Here is a 13,903-nt window from a genome sequence, read left to right on the forward strand (position 1 = left end):
CTATAGGAACCAAGCTGTACAGCAGATCTCTAGAACCTCCTCATCTTGCATAACTAAAACTGCATATCCATTGAAAAACTCCCTGTTCACCTCAGTCCCAGCTCCTGGCACCCACCATTCTACTCTCTGATTCACTCTGGAATCCACTTATATGGGGTCCCTAGAGTAGTCAAACTCATGAAATCTGAGTGTAGAATGTCCAACAGGAGAAAATATTTGCAAAACTTCCTCCCAAATTTCTGTCTCATATCCATCAAACACACATGTCCATGAGGACCAGATTTCAAACAGTTCATGTTCCCTGTCTCCACCAGTCAGTTCTGCATTTGCAAACATCCATGTGTATTTCTAGAAAGACCCACATGGTCTTCACCTGCTCTCTGCAAAGGGAGAGGGAACATCAAAAACCCAGGATGGGGAATATGTTTCTGTTCCAAAGCCACCAGCTTTTGCTTGTCCTCTTCACTCTTTCTAGATCATTCTTTAGACTCTGCTCTGTCTTCAGAGGTCACTGGTTCAAGTCATTTACCATGAAATATTTGGTGAAAATTGTTCCACCTAGTGGCTCCACTGCCTGTTGACTGAATTGGCCTCCAGGCTTGCCCGTGGTCTCTTCTGTGTTAGTTCTACTAAAACATCCAGTCCCAGGCTAAGGACGATGAAAAGTCCCATTGTCACCCATCTCTAAGATGCCCTTGGAAAGGGAAGCCACAGAGAAAACAACTGGGTGGCGGTGGGTGGGTGGGTGGGGGGGGCGGGGCAAAGTAGGACTGTGAGGCTGGAAGGAGCACAGCACCAGCACATTCCAGGTGTGGATACCAAGGTGGGCCAGGCAGGCAGCAAGTCAGGGAGGGACCAGGAGAGGCACCAGGAGTGGTGACTTCTGCTTTTGTGTTTGTCCATGACCCAGTGCTGCTGCTCAATTTATACTTGAGAAGGCCTGTGCTTCTCTAAGACAGAGCAGGCAGACTCATGGTCTCTGAGCCCTCAGATCATCATGCATCTGTCTTGTGACACACACACTTCCCATGGGTTTTTAAAGAGTTGGGTGGGCTGAGAGGTGGCAGATGTCAACTCTGATTGAAAGATGCCCATGGGGGAAACAAAGGTGCCACACAGGGCAATCTTCTCTCTGCACTGCGGAGCTGCCCAAGCCCTCTGTCACCAGCAACAACTCCAACCCCATGGAGGACAAGGATGCTGTGGCCTTAACTTGTGAACCTGAGACCCAGGGCACAACCTACCTGTGGTGGGTAAATGGTCAGAGCCTCCCGGTCAGTTCCAGGCTGCAGCTGTCCAATAACAACAGGACCCTCACTGTACTCAATGTCACAAGGAATGACACAGGACCCTATGGGTGTGAAATCTGGAATCGAATGAGTGCCAGTCACAGTTACTCTGTCACCCTGGATGTCCTCTGTAGCCCAGGCTGCCAAACCAAATCCTCATGGACAGAAGCCAGGCCTCTCAGTCCCTCTCAGGTCCAAGAACAGAGACTCTCAGCCCTGGATATCAAAGCTGTCCATGACTGCCTGCCCCAGGCATATTTTGGTAGGCCCAGCCTTAACCAAGAATAAGAGAGGAATGGGATGCTCCTGTCATGGGAGACTCGAGGTCCCCAGTTTGTGATGGAGAAACAGGTGGATGTCTCAGACTCCAGCTCAGTGGACACAGCAGGAGTTTGGTTGAGACTTAAGGATTCTTCTTCTTTGGCTCAGAGGGACACTGTGGACTTTCTACAGACCAGGAATATTCTTGGCTTATCAATGAAAAGCTCCAGCAATACACATAAGAGCTCTTTATCCCCAAAATCACTGCAAAGAATAGCGGGGTCTATGCCTATTTTGTCCATAACTCAGCCACTGACCTCAGTAAGTTCACAGTCAAGAGGATCACAGTCTCTGATAAGTGGATCCCTGCATCATTGGCAATATGTTTTTGGGTGGAGTCTATCTGGCTTTTAGAGAAGAGTGAGGAAAAATATTTTATTCTCAGTCAATGTCCAATGGACAAAAGGAAATCCCAGATTTTTCTCTTGGACCCTCCCAATGCATTTATATGACTCCCTGCCCCTTGTTTTTCTTTCTCTTGGCTGCCCTTGGGTCCAGCCTGAGAAATATGGGGAGGGGGGCTTTGTCAGCCCCAGAGCACTTCACTGAGGCGGAAGGAGGAGGATTCTCAAGGCCACGTTGCTTCTTTCTATTACCAACACATTTTTTTCTGTTACCTCTTTGTTTTCTTTTACCTACTCCTTGAGCTACAAGGAACATCTGAAGCTTTGAAACAAGCTCACACTTTTTCCCAAATGAGAGGAGGACGCCCCTTGGATGAGGAAGAAGCAGCTCAGACTCTGCTCTCTGCTCTGCTTCAGGCTCACTTGGTGACTGGCCCTGCCCTGACTCCACCTGGTGTGAGAACGGGGTGGTGGAGAAGGTGCCTGGGTGGCCTGTCCCAAATCTGGCTAAATCTAGCTGCCAGCAGAAGCAAACCTTCCCCCAGGTTAGGCTGCAGGGAAATGGGAAGAGAGGGAGCCTCAGGGCAGACTCCTGAGCTGTGTCCTGGCTCTGAAGTCACTGGCTGTATGAGGCTGTGGGCACAGCACAAGGGACACAGCACAGAGGACAGTGAGTTATACGCAATGGAAACATTTGGAGATTAACCCTTGGGGGCAGGGAAGGGGCAGTGTCAAAAAGTGTGTATTTGTAGAGAGGGTAAGACTACCAGCCACTACTTATTAACTTATTTTTGTTAATAAGTTAATAAGTAACTTATTAACAAAAATAAGTTAATGGTAAGACTTATTTTTTATATATATATAAAAAATAAGTCTTACCATTAACTATTTCTAAGCGTGCAATTTAGTGTTGTGTAACCGTTATCACTATCCATTTCCAGAACTTTTTCATCTTACCATACTAAACCTCTGTACTCAATACATGATAACTCTCACTCCTTCCCCCCCAACCCTTACTACTCACCATTCTACTTTCTGTGTCTATGTGAGCGACTATTCTAACTATCTTACATAAATGGAATTATATAATAGTTGTCCTTTGGTGTCTGGCTTTTTTCACTTAGCATCATGTCTTCAAGGTTCATTCATTTTGCACCTTGTATTGGAATTTTATTCCTTGTTAAGATTGAATAACATTGCAATGTGTGGATACACCTCATTTTTCTATCCACTTATCTTTCAATAAACTTTTCAGTTGCTTCCACCGTTTTGGCTATTGTGAGTAATGCTGTTGTGAATGGCAGTGCAGAAATATCTAATCAGATTTCTTTCCATTGTTTTGGGTGTATGTCCAGAAGTGGAATTGCTGGATCAAATGGTAATTCTTTGTTTAAGTTTTTTGGGAAATAGCCATACCATTTTCCACAGCAGCTATAGCATTTCCCATTTCCATCAGCAATGCACTACAGCTCCAATTTTTCCACTTACTTGAAGATACTTTTTGCTTTGTGCTGTTGTTGTTTTTATCAAAGCTATCCTAATGTGTGTGAGGTGGAGTATACTTGTGGTTTTGATTTGCATATCTCTAAGTATTAGTGATGTCGAGCATCTCTACATGTGCTTATTGGTTATTTGTATATCTTCCTTGGAGAAATCTCTATTTTAGTCCTTTGTTCATTTTTTAATTGTTTTTTTTTTTTTTTGGATTTGTGCTGTTGTTGATTTGTAATAGTTCTTCATATATTCTGGAAATTAATCCCTTATCAGATATATAATTTGCAAATATTTTTCCCATTTCATGGGTTGCCTTTTCACTTTTCTCAATAACGTTTTTTGAAATTTGAAAGTTTTGGCCGGGTGCGGTGGCTCACGCCTGTAATCCCAGCACTTTGGGAGGCCAAGGTGGGTGGATCACGAGGTCAGGAGAACAAGACCATCCTGGCTAACACGGTGAAACCCCGTCTCTACTAAAAATACAAAAAAAATTAGCCGGGCGTGGTAGAGGGCACCTGTAGTCCCAGCTACGCAGGAGGCTGAGGCAGGAGAATGGCATGAACCCAGGAGGCGGAGCTTGCAGTGAGCCGAGATCGCACCATTGCACTCCAGCCTGGCGACAGAGTGAGACTCTGTCTCGGAAAAAAAAAAAAAAAAGAAATTTGAAAGTTTTTAGCTTTTATGAAGTACAATTTATGCATTTTCTTTTGTTGCCTATGTTTCTGTTGTTATAACCAATATATCATTGTGAAATCCAATGTCATGAAGCTTTTTTTTCTTTGTTTTCTTCTAAGAGTTTGGTAGTTTTCACTCTTCCATTTAGGTCCTTGATCCATTGTGGATTAATTTTTGTATATGGTGTTAGGTAAAGGTTCAATTCATTTTTGTCCATGGATATCCAGCTTTCCCAATATTATTTTTTGAAAAGACTGCCCTTTCCCCATTGAATGGTCCTGGCACACTTGTTGATAATCATTTGGCTATATATGCAAGCATTTCTTTCTGAGCTGTCTATTCTATGTCATTGGTTTCTATGTCCTCCTTTATGCCAGTAGCACACTGTATTGATTACTGTGGCTTTGCTGAAATAAGGAAGTGTGAGACTTCCAGCTTTGTTCTTTCTTTTTAAGGTTGCTTGGTTATTTAGGGTCCTGAGATTCCATATAAATTTTAGGATAGATTTTTCTATTTCTGCCAAAAATGTCACTAAAATTCTGGTGGAAATTGCATTGAATCTGCAGCTCACTTTGCATATTGTCCTCCTAACAATACTGAGTCTTCTGATCCATATAAAATGAAATGTTTTTCCATTTATTGATGTTGTCTTTAATTTCTTTCAGCAATGTTTTGTAGTTTACAGCATACAATTCTTTTACCTCCTTGGTTAAACTTATTCCTAAATATTTTATTCCTTTTGAGGTTAATGTGAAATGAAAATTTTTTCTTAATTTCCTTTCAGAGTGTTCATTATTAGTTTATAGAAATACAACTGATGTTGCATGTTAATTTAGTATCCGGCAACATTACTGAATTTATTTATTCTTACAGGTTTTTTTCATCTTTAGGTTTTTCTACATACAAGGTAAAGTTACCTGTGAACAGATAGATAATATAACTACTTTTTCCAATTTGAATCTTTTTTTTTCTTGCCTAATTTCTTTGGCTAGGACATCTAATACTATGTTGAATAGAAGTGGTGAAAGCAGGCATCCTTGTCTTGTTCGTGATCATAGAGAAAAATCTTTCAGTTTTTCTCCATTGAATATGATATTTGCCTTGGGCTTTTCACATATTACCTTTATTATGTTGAGGTGTTTTTTTTCCATTCATATGGAGAATGTTCTTATTATGAAAAATTAGTAAATTTTGCCAAATGCTTTTAGTTGTTCAATCTTCTTACTAATTATAGGTCTATTCAGATATTTTGTGTGTCTCTAGGAATTTGTCCATTTCATCTAGTTTATCCAATTTATTGGTATACAATTATTCCTAGTATTTTTCTAATCATTATTTCTGTATAATTGATAGTAATATCTAAATTTTCCTTTCTTTTCTTTTTGCATAGAGAGAGAGACAGGCTTGTGCTCTATAGGCCAGACCATGCTGGAGTGCAGTGGCATGATCAGGGCTCACTGCAGACTCAACCTCCTGAGCTCAAGTGATCCTCTCACCTCAGCCTCCCAAGTAGCTTGGACTACAGGTGCATGTTACCATGCTCAGCTAATTTAAAAACTTTTTTTTTGTAGAGACACCATCTCCCTTTGTTGCTCAGACTGGTCTCAAACTCCTTACCTCAAGTGATCCTCCCGCTATGGCCTCCCAAAGTGATGGGATTAAAACATGAGCCATGCCGAGACTTTATTTTCATTTCTGATTTTAAATAATTTCAATATTCTCTCTATTCTCTTAGTCAATCTAGTTAATGGTTGTCAATTTTGTTGATCTTATTTTGAAGAGCCAACTTTTGGTTTCATTGATTTCCTCTGTTGTTTTTCTATTGTCCATTTTATTTATATCCACTCTAAACCTTATTATTTCCTTCATTCACTGTGTTTGGGTTTAGTTTGTTCTTCTCCTATATCCTGAAGTTGTAAAGTAGATTGTTGGTTTGAGATCTTTCTTCTTTTTAATATGAGAGTTAACAGTTATAAATTTCTTGCACAAAATTCTTAACTTATCTGAGCTTCTGATTCCTCAATTGAAAATTGCAGTAACAGTGCTTTCTTTATACTATTGTTTTAAAGGTTTAATGTAATCATCAATTTAACCTTCAGAAAAATGCCATGCACACAGGAAATGGTTAATGTTAGCTGCTGTATTACTACTATTATCATTAGCTTTGAAGTCAGGTAATCCTAGAATCAAATCTTAGATTCACTTCTCACTAGCCATATGACATCTGAAAAGTTTTTTCACTACTCCAAGCCTCTGTCTTTTCACCTGTAAAATGGAAGTAATGTTTACCAGGCAGGTTATTGTATGAATCAAGTAAGATGTAGGTAAAGTACTTAGCACAGAATCTGGCACATAGGAATTGCTCCTCAGCCATAGCTAACATAGCATTATTCATCAGCCTGAGTTGACTGGTAAGGGCTAAAAGTAAATGGTTGCAACAAAAATAAAGAAACATATGCCAAAAATGTATGTATGTGTGTGTGTGTGTGTGTGTGTGTATGTGTAAAAGGTATTTTATGTAAATACAAACACACGGTTGGGGACCAGCCTCAACACCACCCGTAGGGTACCTGAAGTCTGGTGGCAACAAAGGAATGAGCAGAGACAGGTTAAGAGTTCATAAAGGTGTGAGCCAGGGGGCCAGTTGCAAAATGGAGGCTGCAAAAGGTGCCGAGCTCTGGTCTCCACACTATTTATTGAGTACAATTACTTAGACCTAAGAAGCAGATGTTCAGGGCAAAACAGTGAAAGGGAGGCAGTATGTCATAGGTGTAATCTATAGCAATAGCAGTTTAAGTGAATCTCCTTTGTGCTCAAACAACATATCTTTAACTTATCGGAGAGTAGCTAGTGGGAGTGGGCTTAACTGGGAGCCTGCATGTCTGTCCACATTCCAGTGTTTCAAAGGAGTGTCTTTCTCCTTGAACACAGTGTTTATAGATAAGAGAGCAGGTCTTACTCTGAGCATGGGAATGTGATGGCAATTAGGAGGCTTTCCTCAGAGGCCTCTTGTGGCTTTCCACAACTTATTGTCCCATATTTTTATGACCAGTTTATACAGGCACCCCACAATCCCTTTTCCCAACACACGCACACACATATAGAAATATGGAAAAAGAGGTAACACAGAAAATACTAGGACACTGTTACTGACTACATGTGGGAGAGAAAAAACTAAGTGCAAAGAATCAAGCCTGGAATGTTAGTTTTTAACCCATTCAGATGCAGCCAATAGTGGATTAGACATGGAAGATAATTTATTAGGGTAAATGCCTGTGAGGGAAAGGAAGGTAAGTGTGAGAGAAGCCTGAGAGAGCTCTCAGACCACAACACAGATCTGATTTCTGTGAAAGATAAAGAGAAATAAATTTTGGATAGCAATGCAGTTCAAAAAGAGTTTCTGCAAGGCTGAAGGGGAGTCCCTTCATCAGTCACCCATTAGAGTTACACAGAGTTTCATAGAACTGGGCTTGCTTTCATACCCCTGCTGGGAGGCCCTAGGAAGTGAGGTCTCTGCAGGGGAGGTGGTGAATTTGAAACACACTGACCTGGCCCTTCTGTCAGTCAACTCCCTGCCATAGAGACTGACAGGGTCTAATTCATGGCTGCCAAAACTGAGACACTGAGAAAAAGATGCAACCATGAAAAGGTGGAAAGTTCTAATGACATAGCAAATAGCCATCAGCCTTTCTCACATCCCAAAGCCTTCAAAAATATCTGAGTGCAGAAAGGCCAGGAAGGAATGACAGAAGACTATCATCAACCTAGAAACATGGTGAGAGAAGGAAAAAATGGCAAAAATGTGGTCGGCTAATCATCTCTCATCAGCCTTCTTATACAAATAATTTATTCCTTGAAGGAACAAGTACAGTACTCCATGCCGAGAGCTAGTTCTTGGGGCACCCCACTGTAAAACAACATCACTTTTATTCCTTCTTTTATTTTCCTTCCATTACAGATGTTTCAGCACAAGGAAGTTCTCCTGGCCTCCCAACTAAGGCCACTGTCAGCATCATGATTGGAGTACTGGCCAGGGTGGCTCTGATATAGCAGCTTTGGTGTAGTTTCTGCATTTCAGGAAGACTTGCAGGTATGACGGCCTTTCCTCTTGTCCTGTTTCCTGCAGGGCTGACCGCCATGCTTGGGAGAGGGACCTATATCCCAGGACTGGATCTCCTCCTCCTCCCAATAAACTCCTGCTTCTCAGCACTAATTCCTGCAGGTCTCTTCTTCCCTGGTCTGCATGCTGCCTGTACCCTACTGTCTCTTAGATGTGATTATCCTCAGCCTCTGCTCATTTGTTTCCCAGATTCGATACACTATGAAAGTCTTTTGATCCTTTCTTAACATCTCTCACTTGTGTCATTCTCTCCATTCCCATAGACCTCAACAACTGCTTGAAGTCCTGCTTGACTCCTTGTCTCCAGTATTTGAAATCTTCCTTGCATATGACTTCCTCATTACCTTCCTAAAATCTAGTTCACTCACCTACTCAAGAATCTACAGGGGCCGACTCTGGCCTATTAGATAAGTTTACATTTCTTCTCTTTACTAATCCTTCTTACTTCCTTTACCACCACTCCCTTATATAATTCCTCTATCCTAATTAGATCTGTCTCCCTACATATCCCTGCCCACCCATGCCATATATACAAAGGATTATTAGTTCCAATTGTATGCCTAAAACAGGGTGACCGCCCTCCATCATCTGCACTGCAAAGTTACCCACAGCCTTCATCACAAGCAACCTCTGACCTCATGGAGAACAATGACTCTAGCATTAATGTGTGAATCTAAGACTTAGGACACAATGTACATGTGGTTGGGAAGCTTTCCCTGAAAACCAATTTATGTGTTCATGAAAAATACAGAAATGAAGAAGGCAAGGTCCCTACCCCAGGGATCATAAAGCCTAAGACAGAAGATAGGACCTTAAAAGTAATTATAAGCTCCGGCCCTGGACCCTACAGCCGCCAAGATGTTAATGCCTAAGAAGAATCAGATTGCCATTTATGAACTTTTTTTTTTTTTTTTTTTAGACGGAGTCTCACTCTGTCGCCCAGGCTGGAGTGCGGTGGCGCCATCTCGGCTCACGGCAAGCTCCGCCTCCCAGGTTCACGCCATTCTCCCTCCTCAGCCTCCTGAGTAGCTGGGACTACAGGCGCCCGCCACCACTCCTGGCTAATTTTTTGTATTTTTAGTAGAGACGGGGTTTCACTGTGTTAGCCAGGATGATCTCGATCTCCTGACCTCGAGATCCACCTGCCTCGGCCTCCCAAAGTGCTGGAATTACAGGTGTGAGCCACCGCGCCCAGCCATGAACTCTTTTTTAAGGAAGGAGTCACGGTGGCTAAGAAGGATGTCCACATGCCTAAGCACCCGGAGCTGGCAGACAAGAATGTGCCCAACCTTCATGTCATGAAGGCCATGCAGTCTCTCAAGTCCGGAGACTACGTGAAGGAAGAGTTTGCCTGGAGACATTTCTACTGGTACCTTACCAATAAGGACATCCAGTATCTCCGTGATTATCTTCATCTGCCGCTGGAGATTGTGCCTGCCACCCTACGCCACAGCCGTCCAGAGACCGGCAGGCCTCCGCCTAAAAGTCTGGAGGGTGAGCGACCTGCAAGACTCACAAGAGAGGAAACTGACAGAGATACCTACAGACGGAGTGCTGTGCCCCTTGGTGCCGACAGGAAAACCGAGGCTGGGGCCGGGTCAGCAACCAAATTCCAGTTTAGAGGCGGATTTGGATGTGGACGTGGTCAACCACCTCAGAAAAATTGGAGAGGATTATTTTGCATTGAATAAACTTACAGCCAAAAAAAAAAAAAAAAAGTAATTATAATACCAAAATAGAACAAAGTGAATGCCACAAGAATTCAGATAAATCTGATGGGAAATACAGCCACACATTGGAATCACTGGGAAACATTTTTTAAAAATGGATGCTGAAGGCCTCACTCCCCATACCTTCTGATTTAGTGGTCTGGCATGGGACCCAGGCATTGATAATTTTTAAGCTTCCCCAGATGCTACTAATGTGTAACCAGGATGGAGAACTCTCCTGTTTAAATAGGTAGGATGTAGGGCTAAATTAATGGTTTTTAGCTAGATGACCTAGGGAGGTTTTTCAACATACATAAGCCTATACTTTGTTGGCCATATTCGTTAATGGGCTACACCAAGAACTCAGTAATCCAGTTAAGAAACACAAGCTAAATGGAAAAGCCACTTTATTTGATATGTTAAATTATATGGGAAGCATTGTCAAGTGATAAGTGATGCTAAGTATTCTCAATGTTAATTTATGGGTATGTTACTGATATGAGTCTTCCAAAAATTATATGAGATTCATAGAAATCTAATATCAGTCATAATGTCATATGCCACAGAAGCAACTAGATTTCTATATGAGCCGTGTCTTTATCGTAATGAACGCTCATCAGATTTTTAACCATAGTTATTTTAAATCTGTCATTCATAGACAGTTGTTTTGATTCTTCCTCAAAGCATTTCCAATCAGCTACAGTCCAAAATTGCTTCTTGCTTCAAGGAGATTTACAGAAAAGACTCTGACAAGGACTCTTTAATACAAATTTCTGATGAATTTAAGATACCACTGGACTGTCTAAGAACTTCCAAGTTCTTCTGATACCTTCATGAAATTGCCAGCCAAGACCAAGCAGGAAAAAACTCAATTTCACTGGACTAAATAAGAATAATGATGAGAATGTTTTTATGATTTTTTTGTTTGGAGTTTTGCTGATTCTTTAAGTGGTTTGTTTTCCAGATTTATGGAATTTTTTCTTTTAACCTATCTATAGCACACAGTAATTTGACAAAGTATACTTTTGTGAACAAAAATTGAAGCATTTACTTTTGCTCGCTACCTGACTGCCTTAGAATTGGGCAACTATTAATGAGTATTCATATGTTTATGGTAATATAGATATTTGCTTAAGTTCAATAAATATCTGCTCTCTTTATAACAGGATACATTTGAAAACATTGGTTATATTACCAAGGCTTTGACTGGGATATTACATTTGAAAATATAAATAGAATGAAACCACAGACACTGCAGGCAAGTGTAAAGTAAGCCTTGGTTTGGCTTCCTGGTCTCGAGAGGTTTTTGAAAGTTTAATCTGAGATTCCTTATAAAAAATATCTAGCAAAGCAAAGTTTAAGAAGAGCCTATGTAATCCATTACAACTCTTTCTGCACTTATGTAAACAGTCAGGCCAAGTTTGATGAGACTCAATCTATTTTGCAAACAAATTTGCCTTAGTGGTATTATTTTTGGTAGTAATAGAGATGCCCATAGAGAGAAAAATTATGTTGAGAAGAAAAACTGTAGCACAACTTTTATGAGATTTCAGCTCTGTTCATTGTTTTTGAGTCTTTATAATCCACCTGTAGACTGGACTGGACCCTGAATTCTTCTAGTTTCTCCAATCCAATTTCTCCTATGGAATCAGTAGGAACAAGATCTGCTGTGTTCCTGAAGCCCTATAAGCTGGAGGGGAAAAACTCAATGTAAATTTCATGGGAAAACCTTCGTGTCTGAGGTATGGGCCACTCAGAGCCCACCAAAATGTTTGACACCATAACTAGAGACACTTAACTGCAAACCAGGACAAGAAGTTGATGACCTCACACTGTGGACAGCTTTTCCCAAGATGTCAGAACAAGACTCCCCATCCTGATGAGGCTCTTGCCCCTCTTAATTTGTCCTTGCTCATGTCTGCCTCTTTTTCTTGGTGAGATAATGCTGTCATTAGAATTTCACAAGAAGTATCTTCTGAGGGTAGCTTAACAGAGTGTTGAATCTATCATTCATTCCCTTATTTCCACATAGCATAAGAGATCCTTTAGTCCACCCAATGGCTGCCATTAGCAGCATCTTTTTTTTTCCTTCAGCAATAACCACTTTTAATGATTTAGTGTATATTTTTATAATCATAAATTTTACTTGTTTGAACAGGTAATGCATTAACAGTACAAATTTCAACAGGTAGAAAAGCATATACTGAAAGTGTTCCTCATAACACCTATCCCTCCTCCATCCTATCACCTGGTTTCCCTCTGCAGAGGCAACCAGGAATATCTGTTTCTTATGTCTTATCCAGACATACTCTACATGTTAGGTTGGTGCAAAAGCAACTGCGGTTTTGCCCATACTTTTTTTAAAATGGCAAAAACCGCAATTACTTTTGCACCAACCTAATATTTACAAGCACATTGGAAGGCAGCTATGCTCCCCACTATACCACTGACACATCTTATAAGCACATTGGTCTAGTCTTTCTTCTTTTTTTCAAAAGTAAATGGTAAACATTTGAGGCACACTGTTTGCATCTGGCTTCTTCATTTAACAATACATCTTGCAGGTCATTCCACATCAGGATATAAAAATCTCTTAGTCTTTTAACAGCTATATACTTGTCTTAGTCCATTTTATGTTGCTATAGCAAAGTACCTGAGACTGGGTAGCTTATAAAGAAAACAGGTTTACATGGCTTATGATTCTGGTGGCTGTAAAGTTCAAAATTGGGCATCTGCCTCTGGCGAGAGCCTCAGGCTCATTAGCAGCATCTTTAACCCAATTGTTTGTTCAGATGTACAGTGGTCCCTTTTAGACTTTAGACCTTCACACTCACCTGTTCTCACTCCCTGTTTAATTTAACCCAGCCATGGGATGCTAGTTAATAAATTGGTCACTACTAGCTCAACAGGAAGGAGTCTGTGCAGTTTCTGACACTTCTTGTTGCACACGGATAAATACATCGGATATTATAGAGACTCAGTTGCAAAAATTAACAAATGTGCTGCTTGGTTAAAATGGCTGGGCTCTTCTGGCTCACTCTTTGATGTGTTCTATTTTAGTTGGTTTGCATCTTGCCTAAGGTGCATACTCCAAACTCTTGGTATTATCTTCCTGATAGTTATATTAGTAGTCTCCTGGTGTGTTGTATTCTGTTGTATTCTCCAAAAGTTTTTAAATGTTTGCATGCAGCCATCCATCAAATATCAAATGGTGTCTCTTTGGCTGGAGTTACAAAAACTCAAAGAAATGTGTGATCAGGAGGACATTACAACCTATGAATGATGGAAGCCCAAAATGATGGTGACGGAAAGTAATGCTAATGTCTTAAGTTCTGGTCCCTTAGTGAGAGCCTAGAGACTCCAAAACAGAGCCACTCATGCTAAATGCTACATACTCCAACTGAAATTTTAAGGAAGCAGACAGATTCCAAACCAGACCATTTTTTTTTTTCTGAGAACAGAAGATTCCAGTCTACCTGAGTCAGCATAATAAGGAAGTCACCTCTGCTTTAACTTTTACCAAAAAAAGTGACCTGAAGTACATTGATGTCAACCAATCCATTTCTATGGCTCTGTTTACTGGTTCTCATTTGACAAAATCCACTGTTCTGTTATTGTATTGCCCAGGGGGAGCTATCACTGTATTTATAGAATAAGTTCTGCCCCAAATCATGAATCACAATTAAAAGCCAGTTAGATCTGGCCAGGCACAGTGGCTCACGCCTGTAATCCCAGCACTTTGGGAGACCGAGGCAGGTGGATCACAAGGTCAGGAGATCGAGACCATCCTGGCTAACACGGTGAAACCCCATCTCTACTAAAAATATTAAAAAAAAAAAATTAGCCAGGCATGGTGGCAGGCGCCTGTAGTCCCAGCTACTCGGGAGGCTGAGGCAGGAGAATGGTGTGAACCTGGGAGGCAGAGCTTGCAGTGAGCTGAGATCACGCCAC

The 13,903-nt window shown here is 41.1% G+C and overlaps 2 protein-coding genes across 2 annotated transcripts in view; both read left to right on the plus strand.

Annotated features, from left to right (window-relative positions):
- The window catches only part of LOC103888610 (CEA cell adhesion molecule 6), a 913,736-nt gene extending 911,559 nt beyond the window's left edge, over window positions 1-2,177 (plus strand). Inside the window, exon 8 of the mRNA XM_054540533.2 lies at window positions 1,146-2,177. Coding sequence (XP_054396508.1) covers window positions 1,146-1,577 — 432 coding nt within the window. The 3' untranslated portion in view covers window positions 1,578-2,177. The remainder of the gene's footprint in view (window positions 1-1,145) is intronic.
- A 7,256-nt stretch (window positions 2,178-9,433) lies between these two features.
- LOC134760670 (small ribosomal subunit protein eS10-like) lies at window positions 9,434-9,961 on the plus strand (the record flags this gene model as incomplete). Its single annotated transcript, XM_063719791.1, has 1 exon — window positions 9,434-9,961. A coding segment is annotated over one exon (501 nt), but the record flags the coding sequence as incomplete, so codon positions are not given.
- Window positions 9,962-13,903: the final 3,942 nt, after the last annotated feature.

This window comes from Pongo abelii, chromosome 20 (assembly GCF_028885655.2).
Source record: "Pongo abelii isolate AG06213 chromosome 20, NHGRI_mPonAbe1-v2.0_pri, whole genome shotgun sequence".
Lineage (NCBI taxonomy): Eukaryota > Metazoa > Chordata > Mammalia > Primates > Hominidae > Pongo > Pongo abelii.